This window comes from Hypomesus transpacificus, unplaced genomic scaffold (assembly GCF_021917145.1).
Source record: "Hypomesus transpacificus isolate Combined female unplaced genomic scaffold, fHypTra1 scaffold_27, whole genome shotgun sequence".
Classification (NCBI taxonomy): Eukaryota; Metazoa; Chordata; class Actinopteri; order Osmeriformes; family Osmeridae; genus Hypomesus; species Hypomesus transpacificus.
In genome coordinates, this window is record NW_025813796.1 from 87,854 (window position 1) to 108,155 (window position 20,302).

Genomic DNA, 20,302 nt, shown 5'->3' on the forward strand with positions numbered 1-20,302 from the left:
TTCTATAGTTTATGTATTTGTTTCTGCATCTCATTAGTGTGTGTGTGAGTGTGTGTGTGTGACAATACAAACAGCCAGTATAAGCGTTGATCAGAAACGCCGAAATTGATTTTAAAAGCCATTCTGTTGCTGATCTGACGCTGACAGCACCCGTTGGCTCTTAATAAGTTTGTTTGTTTTCTAGGTTGTACGGAGCCACACAGCAGGTGATCTTGCCGTTTGTCCCTCATTAGCATTTGTCAGTTCTTAACAAGAACGAGAGAGAAAGAGCGAAGGATGGGGGGGGGGGGAAGAAAAAAAAAGAAAGCGTAAAAAACAGCTCCCTCAGATGCAAGGGAACGTCAGAGAGATGATTTTAGGGAGTGGAGGTGTTTGATGTGCACTGTAGAATCAGCTTCAAGCCTGCGTGTAATGTTCCCAGGATGAGACCTCATTTCTCCACAGGTGCCTGAGAAACGCAGACAGCGAAGGTGCCTCTGAAGCCTGTTTATTAGCATTATGCATTCTTTTTCGAAAGCTGAGGTTGAAATCGTCGAGTGCCGGCTAAGCTGCTGAGGTCAACAGAGTAAGGATATGCCTCAAGAGGAACATTCAACCACACGTTGGAGAGAGAGGTTTTATATGAGCATGCCTCATTAGCGCAACAATTAGTTATTTAAGTTTTTTTCTCAGTCCCAGGTTCTCCTCTGGGAAACTGGCACAGAGCTCCAGTTGCTATGGGCCTGTCCTACTTGCAATTAAACCAGCAGAAACCTCTTTGACTGGCGAACACAATGTCCCTCCTTTCCGTTGTGCACTTGAAAATTGCAACACCATGGCAACACCAGCGGAGCAAACTGTAGGTCAATAAGAAGATGTCTTAATGGGAATGAGAGGAGTCTGCCCATGTGGAGTGGGATGGCTAGCAATGGCAAGCCAAGAATTGATAATCTCCTAGATTTGCCCTTGGTTTTGACATTTGACCATACCCTCAACTGACAAAATGGATTTTCCATAAATGTATTCCTGCCTCTATAGTCAAGAGCGTTGGAAGTCACCCTGAAAAATAGCAACTATCTCCCTCCCAGCTGAGAGCTTGTGTTTCCGGAGAATTCTTTTGACCCCTTCAACCCTCCACTCAGCTTCATAGTGTCACCGTACACCCCTGTCCCACAGCCTCTCCATGATGGGAAAAAAGCCTGAATCTCCCCCTCAGACTCCCTCCCCCTCCCTCCCTCCCTCCCTCCCTCTCTATGCCTAAAGCCTCTCTGGTGTTTTTTGCAGGGACACGTGTCACTGTAAAGATGCATGGTTCTGCAGCGGGGTTGCCTCATGGCACTTTATAACCCAGCCAGTCAATATGACCTTAATGGTTGACTGTTCATTAAGTCATCTGCCGCATCATCAGTTCCATTATTTTTTTTTATTGGGATTATTAATCTGAGTATAGCTCAGTGTTGATCTGATGGGTGGTTATTGGCACACTGTCCTGGAGTAATAGACCGGGCTAGGATGTAGAACGTCCATTTAAAGCGGGGTTACTGTCGGGCATGTTCTCCTTGTGGCAAACAAAGAGATTATGAGCAGCTCAATGCTTGCATACACCCTGGAAGCAATGTTCCTTTTTGTGTTATTATGGTTTTTAATGATTTTCTTGAGTTATTGTCTTTATATAACCCCCCTCCCCCCCCCCCCCCCCCCCCCCCCCCGCGCCTCTTTCTGTTTCTTGAACTTTCGGTACTTTCTCTGTACCCACATCTACCCCCTCCTAGTAACCTGTCTCGTTTGAAAAATCATCAAAGTGGTCGGGAAAAGATATTTTTCATTGTGTTCCTCCTTCTGCAGCCTACAGAGCGTGCATGCAGCTGAAAGCCATTTTTCTTCCGTTTCTTTTTGATCATTTTTTTGGGGTCCTCAGCTTTTGTTAAGCAGCCCACTGTAATGGACTAAATCAGGACTTTATGCTTAAAGTGAAGATAATACAGAACAGCCAATCTGTGCTCAACTCCGTGTTATTATCAATTTACTCAGATCAATTGTCTCCATCTGCTTGGGGCTCACATCTGTAGCCTCAAAACCCCTTTCCACCTCACCACTACACTGCTTGTAATAAGAGTCTGATTCACCTTGGAATTAAACGGTTCTGTTTCAACAAATGCCGATATGTCAGACTATGAATAAATTACACCGGGAGACAGTCCCCCAAAAAAGTGCACCTATTCAAAAAGAAAATACTATGTGTTTGTTGAGTGAGCCCAAGACGATGAATATGGATTGTGCCGTGACTCCCAGAAGAAGTGTAAATGCGCGGATGTAAAATGTCGAATGTATCTTTTAAGCATAAAGGCAGAAACTGTATTTTGTCGTTGAGGGCGCGGACTGGACCGGTCCTTTGGTTCGCCTTAGATGTACAGCATTAGCATGAGCGTCTGATCTACCCTTTGCCAGTGTCAGACTGTCATTAATTCTACAGACATGTTAACCTTCTCTTGGATCTCTGCTGGTCGCCCCAGGGGCAGGGGACTGGCGCTAAGGTTTGACAGTATATGCCCTGCAGCTAAGCTAAGCTAGGCTAGGCTAACATCCTGATGGTGCCACTGTCCAACACCCACTGGAGCAAAAGCAGAACAGAGAGGAGAGATTGTGAAGATGTTATTAGCAGTCATATGTGAGAAGGCTCTGAGATCAGGGGGTCGAGATCTGCGATCAGGAAGTGATGTCTGTGACCAGGAGGTGATGTCAGTGACCAAGAGGTGATGTCAGTGACCAGGAGGGTGATGTCTGAGATCATGGGATGATGTCTGTGATCAAGAGATGACATAAGATGTATAGTGCGTGTATGTAACATACCCTGGTTTCTTGTTAGCCGTACATGCCCCATCTCACTGAGATGTATTCGAGCGCACGTTGAGCAGCGGGAACCCATCGGCACCCGATCCATCGAATCATGCACACACACCTGAACACGCACCCCAAAAGTGCTACCCTGCGTTCGGTCAAAGCCTAGCGTGCCGCATTGGCTTTGTGAGACTGTAGCCTTGGGAGCGTGCAAAGTTTGAACTTCGACACCATTTCTTGCAGCAATTCACTCCAGAGGTATCAGGCAGCAGTTGCCTGAACAACACGCCATGACTTTCTCCAACCTATTTGGTCCAAATCAATTTTCAGTTTGGGAGTTTCATTTCCACCTGTTCACGTGTTTATTTTTAGCCCCTGCTGAAGAAGCTGCCTTTTGATAAAGCTGTGCTCCATAGGAGGTCTGTGTGATGCTGATCTACAGTGGGGCTGCTGCAGGAGGCGTATAGACCCTGAGTACCCAGGGGACGCATCAAAACTAAATGCCACGAAGGATACAGCACTCTCTGGCCCTGTGGTTATTTTTTGTGTGTTCTGTTTCCTGCGCGTCCACCGTGGCCTACCTGCAGTTTGGGCAAAACGCGAGGGTGTGTAATTAGCTTAGCCACTGCTCGCGGTTAGAAGCTTGGGTGTGGGAGATTGTGTTGGTAAATCCGGTAGAGCTAGCCTGAGGGGGGGGGGGGGGGGGCGATTGTCCTGTAGCTTTCCATTGTGAGTGAGGGTTTTTGTATTCGGTGTGCTCTCCGTGTGTGTGTGTGTGCGTGTGTGTTTTCCAAGAGCAGTTGCCACCATTCTTCAGTGTTCGTTGTCATGAAGGGCCTCACGGCTCAGTCTGGGCCCGACAAATGTCTCCATGGTGCTGGTTGCCACGGCAGCACATGTCAGCTGTCCCACTGCTACCTGGCAGGCATTGAAATCCAAAAAGGGACGGAGATACATACATACTTACCCACAGCCAGACCAACACGGTCTGTAGCTGGATATAGAAGTTTGAGTCGTTAACTTCCAACTCTGTGTACACATGAAAAGGAACTATAGCAACACATGCTATATAGATACACAGGCAAAAACATATCTGGTAACACTATAGATCCAGTTGCTTGTAATAAGTGTTAGATAATAAGTAATAAATACATTATTTAATGAATTATTTAACATTAATTTGTGTTAACCAGACCACATACGTGTTAATAATATTATTAAAGTCTAGTGTTAGGGTAAATGTCATCGTGAGATGAGATAAGAGTTAATTAATTGGTCATTTATGAGATTATATATTATAAGCTGATTGATATGATGTGTTAATAAGACTTACTGATTTACGAAGGTCTTATTACCTATGAACTGACATTTTTTACAAGCACCTGGATCTAAAGTGTTACCACATATTTTATCCAAACAACTGATACGTTTGCATTCTCCCAGAATCTCTCTCTCCCCATTTTCCTGTTTGTCTCTCGCTCTCTCTTTTTATTACTGTCCCTGTTTCCCCCTCTTTTTTCGCTTTAAACTTTCCCTCTGTCTCTTTCTCCCTTTCTTTCTCACTCTCTCCCTCTCTCTCTCTCTCTCTCTCTCTCTCTCTCTCTCTCTCTTGTGTTCTCTGTTGCTCTCTCTGTCTCTCTCAGTTATGCACATTGGTTGGCAAGCCCCCTAGGTAGACTGTAGTGTTTCTGTGTAACTGTGCGTGTCTCTCTCTTTTCTCTCTATGGCATATGGAATAACTATCACAGTTGGGGCACTACTGGAGCTTGATTCATTCCTTGTGTTGTGGGCTTTGGCGCGAAGCCATATCAGACGGCTCCCCAAATAAAAGATGCAACATCAAAGAGGTTGTAGAGGTTTCCGACGCACTTCTGGCAAACGAAATGAAACCCCTGTTTAAGGGGCGTCTCTGAAATGAGCTCAGACGGCCCCGTTTGGTTACTTTTGACCTCAAGCTGACTTTTGTTTATCGTTCCTCATTCGTGATGGGGATAATTCACAAGCACACATGTAAAACGTTGACTAACTGAGGCACTCGGATGTGAGATGTGGGCTTTATTTCGATGTAACTACTTGCCACGGAGGGATTCGGAACTGGGAAGAAGAGGGTGGAGGGCGGGGGGGGGGGGGGGGGGGGGGGGTGAAGGAGAGGTGCCAGTAAATGAACAAGCTCATGGATGGATCTGATTTTTTTTCTGAGTGGAGAGGTGTAGTGTTTTGTTATGGCTTTGCCTTCTGCTAATGTTTGGCGATAGAAAATGACTGTCGGGCTGAGTAACAGCTGCCCCCGCTGAAACCGGCGTTCCTTCGATCCCTCCCTCCCTCCCTCCCTCCCTCTCTCTCTCTCTCTCTCTCTCTCTCTCTCTCTCTCTCTCTCTCTCTCTCTCTCTCTGTCTGTCTCTGTCTCTGTCTCTGTCTCTGTCTCTGTCTCTCTCTCTCTCTCTCTCTCTCTCTCTCTCTCTGTCTCTGTCTCTGTCTCTGTCTCTCTCTCTCTCCCTCCAGCCGCCCTCCATCCTTCCTCCACTTGCCTGCTTCAATGTAGCTCTCATTGAGTGGAAGACAACCCATTAACAGACCTGGCTTTGCCCCACGCAGGGAGACAGTGTAAGAAACCTGCCAAATAGATCTCTTTCTATATACTGTGTCTCTCACTCTCTCTCTCTCTTTCCGTCTCTTCATTTCTCTGTCTCTCTCTCCCCTGTAGTGTTTTAATGAGTCGCCTGGTATGTCACCGTGAGTGTGGACTACCACTGGTCGATGCCATCTGATAGCCATTAGCCTCATGTCACCAAAGGGCCTTTTCTTTTTTCACAGACTCTCTCTCTCTCTCTCTCTTTCTTTTATATGTCTCTCAATCTATCTCTCTTAGCCTGTTTCTGCTCTCTCTGTGCTAGCAGTCTCTGTGCCAGCAGTCTCTGTGCCAGCAGTCTCTGTGCCAGCAGTCTCTGTGCTGTGAGACAGATATTAGCTCTGTCACTAGTCTGTGTCGCACATTCTCTGTTCCAAAGTATGGGTTTAAAGACACACTCGTCAGCTGCATTTGAGTCCTGTGACACCTTCACAGACAGGACTGTAGCCTACACTCACCCCTGGTAATGACAGTAAAGAAACCTTTTTCATCTAGATTTCACCTTGGCTTCGTTGTGGTGAGTCGAGGGCCAATGTTCACACAATTCTTAGACAACTACACAGCAAAGTATGGGTGTTTCTGCCTGTGGTGTACGCAGAGGGAACACACAGACACCGATTCTCACACGCACTCGTTCACATGTGCACATTCTCACGGACATGCAGACATAAACACAGCAAAGACGCGGTCCGTTTTGCTCCGCTATTGCTAAGGGCATACGAGCGCTTACCCGACGCTCGTCAGTGATATTCACACCTGCTAGCGTATACAGATTGTGCGGCTCGGTAAGCACGCGGCTGACTTTCATGACCGCTTGGGACTGTAGAGCCGCTTTCCTGGAGTAGGAGAGGTAAATGGATATTAAATCAAAGTGTGCACTTCTAATGTAGGATGCACGCTTGTACATCGTCTTCATACTGCCATTCAAATTACAAAGCATATTCCGGAAGGTTCCAACAGCTAATGGTACACGGATCATACGGAGTTTATTAACACAGTACTGTCTAATCCTCTGTTTACCCATAAGCCCCATTGAAATGATGAAGTAGCCTCATAACAGGTGTATGTGGGTGTTATGTCACGCACATAATATGGGCTTTGGTTGAGCGCACTTAATGGGCACGTTTTATTATTTTATGAAACCTCCTGTTCAAACATAGGTCCTTTGTATCCAGAGATCCAGATAATTGGTTTCCAGCAGTTGCTGTGAGCTTACCTGTCACTTGTGTCTGTAAAGTAGGCTACACAGCGCACGTAGAGTGTGCATGGACACAAAGTGAGGTATGTCGGCTTCTCACAAGTGTGCACTCACTGTGGATTACAAATCCTCTCGGTGGATCTAAGCGTGAGTGTGTGCACTTATGCATACGTGCAGGTGTGTGTGCGCACATGAGAGTGTGTGTGTGTGTTCTAGACTGTGTGTCCCGTGTGTTACACACTTCCTTGTTGGAAGCTTCCCATCTGGTGTATGATTGATGACTCACCTGAGGTGTGTGTTTAATGGAGTTGTGTTTGGAATCCTAAAAGGGGTTGGTGTTATTGATTGGAGTGCTCGCGTCGGTTAGAGTTGCCTTCGTCTAGTTGGTGCAATGTGTCTGTACAGGAACGTTAAGACCTCTCTCTGTCTCTCTCCCTCCCTGTACCTCTCTGTTTCTCTCTCTGTACTTCTCTGTCTCTCTCTCTGTTTCTCTCTCTGTCTCTCTCTGTCCTCTGTCTCTCTCTGTCCTCTGTCTCTGTCTCTCTCTCTCTCTCTCTCTCTCTCTCTCTGTCTGTTTCTCTCTGTCTCTGTCTCTGTCTATCTCTCTCTGTCTCTCTGGCGATGACATAGGGTTGTATACAGTATGGAATGTCACATTGTCGTTAGCAGTGGATTTTACGGTTCTGTTTCGAATGACAATCCACCTTTACCTGACTGAAGGAGTGGTCCTGTAGGGAAGCCTTTTGTTTGTTTTCGGGCCAGAGGTCCACCCTTCTGCTGATATACACCTCCATGTAATTCATCGCCCTCTCTCCTCCACCTTTACTCCCCGGTTCGGTCCACGCTCCAGCCTCTCTATCCTGTACCATTAAATGGAGTGGAGGCTTTGGGCGACTTGCTTGGTTTCCATTCCCTGCTTCGCTTCCTTTGCTAGTTGAATCCTCTCAACCCTTGGTTCTTGGTTGTGTGCGTGTGCGTGTGCGAGAGTTTTGTGTATGTCAGCACCTCGCTCACTCTTTCTGTTGATCACATTGACCCATTGGGTCAACTTCTGCTGTCAACATAATGCACACGTAGCACTATATTTCACTTCCACACTCGACACACTGCTCCGTGCAGACCTCCACACACTCACCCACTGTGGCCAACCACACCGCAGTCACGCCCGCAGTTTTGAACCCGAGTTCCAATAATTCAAGTCACAAGTCAGAACTTGGAAGAATTTCACTCTGTCATTGCTCATGTTTTATTTTGCTACCGTGCACCATGGTAGACAGTGTAATCCCTTAGAATGGGCCTCTGTCGAGGGACTGCACACTGATAAAATGAGTTATTTGATGAGAACTTTTGATTTATTACAACGAGGCGTGTAAGATCTGAGATCTTCCCCAAATTCACACACACGCACACAACTGCACTTTAACCAACTCATATACAGTTTTGCGAGAAACCAAAAGCTTCAGAGACCTGAGATAACATCAAGGATTAATTCACACGTTTGCAGACTTGTAATCCATCGCAAATCTGCTGGTGTTGGATTAAACGTTTCTCTCGGGCTGTGAAACCCTCCTAGACATTAATAGTCCTCCTCACCCTCCTCCCTCCTCTCCCCTCCCTCCTCTCTTTTCTCACTTCTCCCCCTCCCTCCTCTCCTTCCTCTCTCTCTCTTGGCTCCTCTTCCTCCCTCTCTCCTCTCTTGCTTCTCTACTTCCACCGGTTAGATCATCTCTCACTAAGCAGTGGTTACCATCCAATACACAGAGTGCTTAGCAGGTCACATCTCTGCCAACATTCTCACGTAAACATTCCCCGTTGTATATTTGCGAGATGCAGCAGACTGCATTCAGCTTGAAGAAAACAATTTCTCTGAGATTAATCTTCTGAAGCCCTTAATCTGAAGAATGTGAGATGTGTTGCCTTAGTCAATCGTGATAAGTATTTTTTTGGGGGGGGACTGTGATGAAAAGGTTCTCCAGTTTAAGGACATCCTGTTGATATCTCCTGGGAGAGAATCTTCAGGCTGGAACTAGAATGGTTTATCATGTGTAATACTTTAAAAGAAAATTGGAAACCCACACAGGAATGGAATTTGACAGCCATACAAACACATTGTGAGTTTGTTTCCTCCATGTGAATGTGTTTTTCCAAAGCATTACGTTTAATTTCTTTACACCTCAGTGTGTTTGTATGCATGTCTCTGTATTTCGGTATCTATTTCTGTACATGCACTCTAGAACGTTCATCACTATGTTCAACAAGTAGAAGCCCAGTATCAACATATTTATAAGTGACCCGGGCGTGCAGAGCGGTCAAGGGAGAAAACACTGTTTGTCGGCCGTATCCAGGGAGCGCTTTGAGAGACGTGAGGTCACGCAGGGTTAAGTCTGCCGCGAGGACCTACTTCCTGTCAATGAAGCAGATGAAGGAGTCACTGCAGCTGGTGACCAAGGGCCCCACAGAGCGGGGCATTGTGGGATTGAATAGGTCAGACGCGGAGGGGAGGGGGGGACGAACACAGGGACAGATCCTGTTTTCAGGGCGGTTGCGGTGGTGTGTGGGACCGGCTGACGGGGGACAGTGGGATGACAGGAAGAGAGGGGGTCGTGACCTTTCACCTCCTGGGGGTTTCCAGAGAAAGTCTTCCCTTGTCGGCCGAGTTAATCCCCCCCTTCGGTCTCCTCTGGCAACATGTGTGATCCTGGCATTCCACTCGCACGCACAGCAGGCTGTTTATGGTGTTTCTTCTGTCCCCTCTGTCTTTCTCATACATACACACACACACACATACAAGCAGACACACACACACTGTACAGGCATGTACTGAACATCATGCATCTGTCTCTCCTAAGCACCCCCCCCAACCCCCTCCTCACCACGCTCTCCCTCTTTCCATTTCTCACGTGTCCCCTCGCTGTCTCCGAAGGGCCTGTCTAATCATGACATCACTCCTGTTTATCAGTCAGTTTATCTGTGTGTGTGTCTGTGTGTGTGTGTCTCTGTGTGTGTTGTCACAGCTAGAGGCTGCTCTCTACCCCCAGAGTGTTTGATGCTGCTGTGGGTCTCAATGCTGTCACAGCATGTCCAGGGCATCAGGTCTCGATGACTACAATACCCACCACCAACCTCTTGTAGTTCAATTACCGGGATTTCACTTTCTAATCTGCCAAATCCTGATACCTGGGCTCTCAATTGAACCTCTGACCATGGAGAGGGGGATTGGGTCGAATATTTGGCAATTCCCAAAGACTCTGGGGATTTGTAGTTCTTCTGCTGAAGCGTTCCTGCTCGTTGTTGGTATGTGACTGGAAAGCCGGAGCGTGGCTCTTTGTGTCACTGGGTGTCCCTAACTCCACAGCCACTGTTCCACACGGCCCTTGTTTGCAGGTTGTTGCTGTATGACCTGTAGTGTGTTGTCGTGGACTGGGCCTGTGGAGCACAGCTGTAGTGGTTAGACAGGAGTGGCTGTCCAAACCCACTAGACTGGAAGGCTGTGTGATGCAGACTCATTGTATATAATCAGCCTAGTCATGACCATGACTCAGGACTAACTGACTGACTGAATTAATGGCTGACTGCCTGGCTGACTGGCTAACTGACTGATTGGCTGTCTGTCAGGCTGACTGACTGCCTAGCTGCCTGTCGGACTGGCTAGCTGGCTGGCTGACTGCTTCCTAGATAAGGGCTGAGGCCTTGGTGGGGAGAGTGACAGCATTGCCGTTGGCAACAGACGGCGAGCAGAAACGAGGCCTGATGAGTGAATCAGTCTGGCTCCGACCTGGATGGGATTTAGAGATGCAGAGGCGCTGCTGGGCTGCCTCTTCAATGTCTCTTCGACACGCTCCTTTTCACACATACACACACACACACACACACACAGGCACACACAGGCACACGCGCACTCAAACGGACAATCATTGATTTTCTAGCACTGTACAGAGCTGTGATTATTGGACAGGGGTTTAATTGTTCTGCCAGTGTGTCTGGCTGTGGTTTGACTTGCAGCTGTTTACAGTGGCAGGTACCAGCAGGCCCTCCCTGAGCCTTGTCTGTCTGCCTCTGCAGCATCACATGAACACCTCTCTGATTGAAGCACACCCCTGCCCCTACACCACACACCACCCCCAATCCACAGCACACACACGTACAGACTACACCACACACTCCTGGAGCAGAGAGGAAGAGAAAGGAAGTGTGAGGGACAAAGAGATAGAGAGGAGGAAGAGAGAGAGAGAGAGATCGAGAGAGAGAGAGAGAGAGAGAGAGAGAGAGAGAGAGAGAGAGAGAGAGAGAGAGAGAGAGAGACGTGGTTAGAAACATATTTGCCTTTTGGTCAAACCTTGGGAAGTCCAAACTGCCAGATACACCATGGAAATGACACATTCTCCTATGAGAAAGAAAAAAAGAGGACAAGAAACAAGAACAAACTATTTTAATGGTTATTACAAGCATATTTTGTACATTTTGTCAATTAATGAATAAATATATTAATCATTTAATTAGTTGCTAATCGGAAGATGCAACAAACAACCTAAATGGCTCGATAAGAGGAACACAAATAGTGTTAGAGGAAGCAACGATTTTATTATCAACCAATCAGACAATAAACACAATCAAACAAAAGCTGTCCCTGATTAGTGCAAATAATTAATTAACCATCTTGGAGGGTGGGGGAGGCTGGGGGCTGCAGGGGGGCAGAGGGGGGGGGGGGGGGGGGGGCTGCAGGGGGGCAGCAGGGGGGGGGCTAGGAACTCAAGAACAGCAAAGTAGTGAAGGACACAAGGCCTGGAGACGTTCCTGATCGATCCTCTTGCTTGGTTTCATCAATATAAAGCTCCTTGGGTCAAATGAGATTCCACTCTGCAGAACGCTCTGCATAGGAGACTTGCACACAAACACAGGCACACACACACACACACAGACACATACACACACACACACACACACACACACTGGCATACACACACACATTGCACACTCCTGAACGGGAGCAATTGTTCCAGTACGTTTGCTCTCAAACTTGAACTGTGTGGCATGAGCCCAGTTGTTGATTTAGGTTTGTTGTTGTTGCTGTTGACAAAGGTTTGGGTACACAGACCAAACCTGTTTGAGGGGGATCTTAAGACAAAAATGCTTTTGAGGGTGGGCACAACTTTCAGACCCTTTATCTTTCTCTCTCTCTCTTTCTTTGAAATGCTTTTTCGCTTGTTAGTGAGGTTATACACCTCCCCTCTCCTGAGGCTTCTGTACACACACACACACACACACACACTCAGTCCCTGACACACACACACATACACTCTTAAGTCACACACAATCACACACACGGGGTAATCCCACACTGACCTAACCATCAGTGTAGAATCCCAGACTGTTATATTAGCTGACACAGGGTTCCTGACAGTACAGAACACTGACCTTCTTCTGACCACAAACACACACACACACACCTGGATCCACATCTCTGGACAGTTTAAGGATGGTCCATGAAGATCTGGTCATGGAGTAACTCTGATAACGAAGCTTCCCGCTACACCATTATTCACTGGACAGTCGCTCATCCAGTGTACACCTTGTTCCACATGTTTCCAGGCATTTCAGCAGGCGTGTGATATAAGGTGTGTGTGTGTGCCAGTGTGTGTGCCGCTGTACACGGAGGTGTGTTGTTGTTTGTTGAGTGTGTGTGTGAGTGTGAGTGTGTGTGTGCGGTGAGGCGAGGTGGCGCAGGTGCCCTTATCTCACTGTGTTTGGTTGGAGCTCAGGGAGATAATAACGTTCCCATTGAGGAAGGAATGGCGCCGGGCATAGGAGAACAGCTCGTAACGGATCCACACGGCACCAAACGACAGGGAAGAAAATGCCCCGCCTGAAAATCCCAAGCAATACATTGGCATCCCAACATGAACACAAACATCCACACGCGAGCGTATTTCTCCATTTCATAGGTACTTTTTAACACGGGCGGGGGGGGGGGGGGGGGGGGGGGGGGCAGGTGCGGGGGGGGGCAGGTGCGCTCACAGGATGAGCAGAACCTGGTCAGGGTTCATGCATCGTGCTGATACCACTCTGGCATATATGACAGAGGCAGAACTGAAAGAAAACATAATAAGAATAAGAATCAATACATTTTTTATGCAACCTTTTTTTGCACTCAGTACAGTACATAAAAAATTACAATCGTAAAACATAATGTACTTATAGCAATCTACCGGCACAATTGAACATACAGTATATGCTAGATTTACTTTAGACAGGCATGGGAATCTGACTAATGGGCTGTGTAAAGTAGGACTATATGCATATGTGTGTGTTTTGTGTATCAGACTGTGTGTGTGTGTGTGTGTGTGTATGTATGTGTGTGTGTGTGTGTGTGTGTGTGTGTGTGTGTGTGTGTGTGATTAAAGGCGGATGCTAGTCTCAGCCATCTGCCATCCACTTCTTTGTTAATCGCAGATTTAGAGAGTGCAATTTCACACTGCATCTATCTCTGCCACTGTCGTTTTTAACAGCTAACTCTCTCTCTCGCACATACTTGTTCTGTCTCTTTCTCTCTCCATCTCTTTGGCGCACACTTTTCTCTCTGTCTCCCTCCACATCTTTCCCTCTCTGTTTCCCTCTCTGTTTCCCTCTCTTTTACTCTCTCTCTCTCTCTCTCTTTCTCTCTCTCGACCTCCCACCATCCCTCTCTCTTACACTCACGCAGTCACACAAACTCACGGTCCGCACAGTCATACGCGAGCGATTCTTTGGGACTACTTCCTCCATTCACGCTGCCTGTCATCCTCATCCCAGCGTCCATGTGTCTGTCTTCCGGGGCTCTCTCTCTGTTCTCCTCTGAGGCTGTGTCCTCCGCTCTCTCTGTGCACTCTCCACCTCTCTCTCCCTGGGTGTCAGTAAAGTCAGCCCCGGGATGCTCAGCGTGGTGACCAATCCACGCGTCGACAACGGAACCTCTGTGACAACCCCAACGAGGCTTGTGCCCTTGACTCAGTCTGTCTTTTCGATATCCGCCGTGTTTATTCAAGTGTTCCTAAAAGAACAGATGCTGTTGGTTTTTCTACAACCGGACAGCATAAAAAGGATACATAGGTCAGCAGAACCTGAAAATAGAAGCCAAAACCCGACGGAAACCTCTGAACCCCTTCCCCACTGCCCCCCACACCCCCCACCCACCCCTGGCTAACAGTCGACACACACTTGCGTTGATGTTGACAGCCTGCTAAAATAGTTGCTTTGCGTTCATTTCGTATTTCACCTCTTGCTTCCAGTAGCCTTTTTACACCTATCAGATGTGGTAGAATGGTTAGTGTGTGTCTGGCCTAGGTCAGACAGCAGGCTCTCTCAGGGCCCGGGACTCTGTTTTTCCCAAAGGGGCTGTAGTCAGTGAGCATCAGTGGCCTCCTGAAGGTGTGACAACACTGAGGGGGTGACAACTAGCGACAAGTCGCTAGATGCTAACTGTGCTGAGCGGCAGCTAGCAGCATCAACACTTTCCAGGAACTCTCACTCGCACGAAGATCTCTTTTTGCACTTCTTGATTTGAGATTTTTTTAAACAACCTTCCTCCGTGTCCTTCTCTCACTTTCTCTCTCTCGAAATCTCTTCTACATCCGAAGAGTGAAGTTGTGTGCTCAAAAACGCATTTTCGACGTTATTTAAAAATAGTTTTTATTCAATTGAGTTGGTGTTTGATTACATTTTAATGTTTTGTTTTAATGGTTTGATTATGTCACGACGTTGAAACGACTGGGAGAGTTAGATGTTGATCTTTCAGATAAACATTTTGATTAGTCAGAATGAGCCAAATGAGTCACACGAACCGATCCAGAAATGTCTCCCAGCGTGGGCCTCTGACCCCCCGTGGTGAGACCGCGGAAGAAGGAGCACATATCATCGACAGGACTGCGGCGTTAGCACATAGCAATTTGGCTGATGGAATTTGCGGTGGGCTGTCAATAAGAAAGTGTTTGTCTCCCAACATCCATCTCAGTCTCTCATCTCTCCGCGCCGATCAAAACCCCATTTGAAACCAACCAGGTCTGACTGGCTGTGGAGCTGATGAGGGAGAACACGCCGGAGTGTATATGAGGAGTCTAGAGCTGGCTCGTACTGCGGGAGGGGACGATTAACTCCCACTGCAGATTTATCTCTCTCAGCGTCCGTGTCAGGCTCAAGCACAGACCGTTTCCTGGGCTCGTACGGTACACTCACAGTCTCAGTTCGGCTCGTGTGTATGTTGTGGAGAGGCTGTTGAATTTCAAACCGGGTTTACAAGCGCTCATGCACCTGTTTACGACCGCGGACGCTGACGCACACCGCGCACACACATGCACAAGTACACACAGGCATTTCTCACGTTTACAAACAAATGCACATGCCCGCCCGCGGAATTATATATACCTTCACAACTTCCCAGAGGTCAGGGATGATGGAAATGTCCCTTAACACTTCCTGTTGTTCCCTTTCAGGATTGGCTGAGTAAGTTTGGGTACCTGCCACCCCCTGACCCTGTGACAGGACAGCTGCAGACCAAGGAGGCTCTGACCAAAGCCATCAAAGCCATGCAGAAGTTTGGAGGACTGGAGGAAACCGGGGTGTTGGGTGAGTGTGTGCGTTCAGGGGCGTGCGTGTTCGTGCGTGAGCGCGAACAGGCTCGCGTGTATGCTACGTTTAACTCATGATGATACTGTACACTGATATATTTGCATTGTGTTTAATGGTCTGTGTGTGTGTGTGCTTATGTGCATGTACGCTGTGTGTGTGTGTGTGTTCAGACCCAGCCACCCTTGGGCTAATGAAGACCCCTCGCTGCTCCCTGCCCGACCTGTCAGAGTCCGAGGTGACAGCAGGCCGCAGGAGGCGTGGCCTGGCCCCCCAGAACAAGTGGAACAAGAGACACCTGTCCTGGAGGTACGACCCCGCACACTATCCCACTACACCTGCACACTACCCCAGTACACCCACACACTACCCCACTACACCAACACACTACCCCACTACACCCACACACTACCCCACTACACCCACACACTACCCCACTACACCAACACACTACCCCACTACACCAACACACTACCCCACTACACCCACACACTACCCCACTACACCCACACACTACCCCACTACACCAACACACTACCCCACTACACCAACACACTAGCCCACTACACCAACACATTACCCCACTACACCAACACACTAGCCCACTACACCAACACACTACACCCGCACACTACATACTAGTACACCAACACACTACCCCACTACACTTGCACACTACCCCACTACACCAACACACTACCCCACTACACCCACACACTACCCTACTACACCAACACACTACCCCACTACACCCACACACTACCCTACTACACCAACACACTACCCCACTACCCCAACACACTACCCCACTACACCAACACACTACCCCACTACACCCACACACTACCCCACTAGACCCGCACACTACCCCACTACACCCACACACTACCCCACTACACCCACACACTACCCCACTACACCCACACACTACCCCACTACACCAACACACTACCCCACTACACTTGCACACTACCCAACTACACTTGCACACTACCCCACTACACCAACACACTACCCCACTACACCCACACACTACCCCACTACGCCAACACACTACCCCACTACACCAACACACTACCCCACTACACTTGCACACTACCCAACTACACTTGCACACTACCCAAATACACTTGCACACTACCCCACTACACCAACACACTACCCCACTACACCCACACACTACCCCACGACGCCAACACACTACCCCACTACACCAACACACTACCCCACTACACCCACACACTACCCCACTACACCAACACACTACCCCACTACACTTGCACACTACCCAACTACGCTTGCACACTACCCCACTACACCAACACACTACCCCACTACACCCACACACTACCCCACTACGCCAACACACTACCCCACTACACCAACACACTACCCCACTACACTTGCACACTACCCAACTACACTTGCACACTACCCAACTACACTTGCACACTACCCCACTACACCAACACACTACCCCACTACACCAACACACTACCCCACTCCACCCACACACTACCCTACTACACCAACACACTACCCCACTACACCCACACACTACCCCACTACACCAACACACTACCCCACTACACTTGCACACTACCCAACTACACTTGCACACTACCCCACTACACCAACACACTACCCCACTACACCCACACACTACCCCACTACGCCAACACACTACCCCACTACACCAACACACTACCCCACTACACTTGCACACTACCCAACTACACTTGCACACTACCCAACTACACTTGCACACTACCCCACTACACCAACACACTACCCCACTACACCCACACACTACCCCACTACGCCAACACACTACCCCACTACACCAACACACTACCCCAGTACACCCGCACACTACATACTAGTACACCAACACACTACCCCCCTACACCAACACACTACCCCACTACACCCACACACTACCCCACTACACCAACACACTACCCCAGTACACCAACACACTACCCCACTACACCAACACACTACCCCAGTACACCAACACACTACCCCACTACACCAACACACTACCCCACTACACCAACACACTACCCCAGTACACCCGCACACTACATACTAGTACACCACAGTCCACAGAAAAGGATGCTGAAGGCTGAATCCACTTATAGTGTGTTCATTCCAGAAAAGATGATGTATATTTAGTTGCACAAGCAGCTGTCCTATTACATACGTGAAGTCCGCCCCGGGACATGTTCCAAGTGTTTATAGACCAGCGCTGCTGCTGTTGATGTTTTTCCCCTGATGGATGGACCTGTAGGGTCAGGGCAGGCTGAAGCAGTCTGGGCTGGACTAAGGTAGTACACAGGAGGTGCTCTGTTTACACTGTTTAGACCGTGAAGAGATGCGTTGGGAGTTCACAAGGGCATGTGGGTGACGGGGGGCGTAGGGGCGACGCTTGGAGAGTGTGACGATGGCGTTGGAAGGAGGAGACAGCAGGTTTCGACATCTGTCCAGGACGTAGATGGGAGAGAGAGAGAGAGAGAGAGAGAGAGAGAGAGGGGGAGGGGGAGGGGGAGAGAGAGAGAGAGAGAGAGAGAGAGAGAGAGAGAGAGAGAGGGAGAGAGGGAGAGAGAGGGAGAGAGAGAGAGAGCATCTGTCTCGTCTTCATGGTAATTTACACACGCTATGAGGCTCGTCCTTGAGGAGAAAAGGGGGGGGGGAGATGCGTTCTTTTGAGGCTGTGTGCGTGTTACTGTACGGGGGTGGAATCGGCGTGCGATGGATGGGGGTTCCGCCTGCCCCCCCCCCCCAAGCCCCACCTAACCCCCCCCCCTTCCTCACTCATCTACGGGCGGCACATCTCGCGGTGGTCTTCTCCATCTCCTGCTCAGTTCTGATGAGTTTGACCGTCTGCGAACCAGACAGCCTCTCATGAGTGTCTGTCGAGTCTGGGAGATAACAGAGGCGGTCATGTTTTATGAATGACACTCTGGGTAATCCGTTGCGTTAAATCCAGTCAGAGCTCCCTTCGATGATGGAAATGAACGCTAGCCTGCGAGGGCGTGTGAAACCCAGAAGAAGTCTCCACGGCAACCGTCTGCAGTGGAGACGCTTTTACAACCAGATGAAGGGGGGGGGGGGGGGGGAGGGGATCTGTGACTTTGCTGCTTCCTTGATCGATTTGTCTCCTGTCTCCTCTCGGCTCTGGCATCGTTGCAGAGCAGCGGCGCCCGGGCCTTACTCGACCCCGGTGGTGGGAGGGGTCAGAGGTCAACCACGGCCACGACCCCTCTCTAATGGTTTGTTTGTGAGAGGTTGTGGTCCGAGTCTGGAGCTGGAGCACAGGGCTCCAGGGCTCCAGGGAGAGAGGTGAAGAGCGTGTGTATGTGTGTGTGTGGGGGGGGGGGGGCAGATTGACTGCGGCTCTGAATAATACACTGTCATTCACACGTCGTGCACACGCACACACGCACGCTTATCCCCCTGATCATGCATCGCCAAAAGAGCACGTACTGTTTACATGAGACGGGAGAGGAGGACAGGGGTTGGAACCAGTGAGTAGCAGGTCCAGTTTCTGCTGTAGTTGAACAGATAGACTCCAAATTGTCAGACCTATTCTGCTAGCCTGACAGGAGACAGTGATGGTTCCTCTCCAGGGGGCTAGACCACTCCATCAGGAACACTCTCAGGATCGATACCACAACGAGACCTCCGAGCCAGTTCCAAAGCATTCGGCTCATTTGAGAACAAGACCTGTCACAGTCACATTTCGGTTGAAATGACTGACTTTGTAGCCCAGTTGGCATTATACCGCACCGCGTGGAACTGTGAAAGGGTTAACGACGCCTGGATGTCTTCACACTTGGGATGGGCCGTTGGGCAATGTGTGAGATGCTACAATGAGGTGTCAAGTCATGTAATCGGGGAGATTATCATTGAGATTAATCGGCTGGTTAGATCAAGGATTGTCAGGCCCAGCTGTTGGTATGTGATACCTCTAGCATTAGTCAGGCAGGGGAGACAGAGTTCTCATTGCGTCTCACACGCTCTCACACAAATACACATGGCCAGCTCTCTTTTTCATACACCTCAGCACATGATGATCACATGATCACATGATCACATGATTACATGCTCATGCTGGAGCGCACACGTACAGACACACACCTAAGGCCCCACTGTGTGGGCACACATTCTCAGGCACACACACACACAGACAGACAGACTCAGCACAGTTCATCAAACACTGTTAGCCCATTATCACTCAGCAGACAGTCTCTGCTCGTTAGCAGTCAGATTAATCAACCAACCCGTTAGGAGAGCAGAGAGCAGGGGAGCAGAGAGGAGAGGGAGACGGCAGAGGGGTGCGGAGAGGAGAGAAGGAGACGAGAGGAGCAAAAAGGAGAGCGGCAGAGCAGAGAGGAGCAGAGTAAGGAGACTAGCAGAGTAGAGCGGAGAGGAGGGGAGCAGAGAGGAGAGGAGCAGAGAGGAGAGGAGCAGAGACTAGCAGAGGGGTGCAGAGCAGCAAAACAGAGCAGAGAGAAGGACACTAGACCAGAGAGGAGAGGAGCAGACCAGAGAAGCAGAGGAGTGAATCAGGGACAACAGCAGAGCTTCTGTCTTCCGAGCTGTCCCCCCCCCCCTCCCCCCCCCCCCCCCCCCCCGCTCCACGTGGCTTGAGGAAAGCACGGGTCTGTCCTGGCAAGCAGACACCGTCCTGGTCAACACACCTCACCTAAACCCAATCTCAAAATGAAATCTTTAGGAACTCCGGAACAAATCGCCATGCGTTCTGTTCCAATGCCGACCCCGGACTGAGAGCATTTAGGAAACTGTTCTCCTGAAGGACTCGATGCCGGAAATCCCTGGCTGGCTTTGAATTACCCACACACCCAGTTGTGTGTCATTGTCCCTGCACTCTGTTTGCCAGTGGTCGCTGAGGTGTGACTGTAATTGGAGTGTCTCTCACTCAGTCATGGGGAGGGTCGATCGGGACAATTTGAAAATGGCTGAAATCCCTGAGAGGAGCACATCCGACCTGTTGCAATCCGAGCAGAGAGAGGCTCCTGCTAAGCCTTTTCCTT

At 49.2% G+C, this 20,302-nt stretch overlaps 1 protein-coding gene across 1 annotated transcript in view; it reads left to right on the forward strand.

The window, feature by feature from the left end:
• The window catches only part of mmp17a (matrix metallopeptidase 17a), a 40,842-nt gene that overhangs the window by 5,224 nt on the left and 15,316 nt on the right, over nt 1–20,302 (forward strand). Inside the window, exons 2-3 of the mRNA XM_047015081.1 lie at nt 15,110–15,242; nt 15,416–15,551. Coding sequence (XP_046871037.1) covers nt 15,110–15,242; nt 15,416–15,551 — 269 coding nt within the window. The remainder of the gene's footprint in view (nt 1–15,109; nt 15,243–15,415; nt 15,552–20,302) is intronic.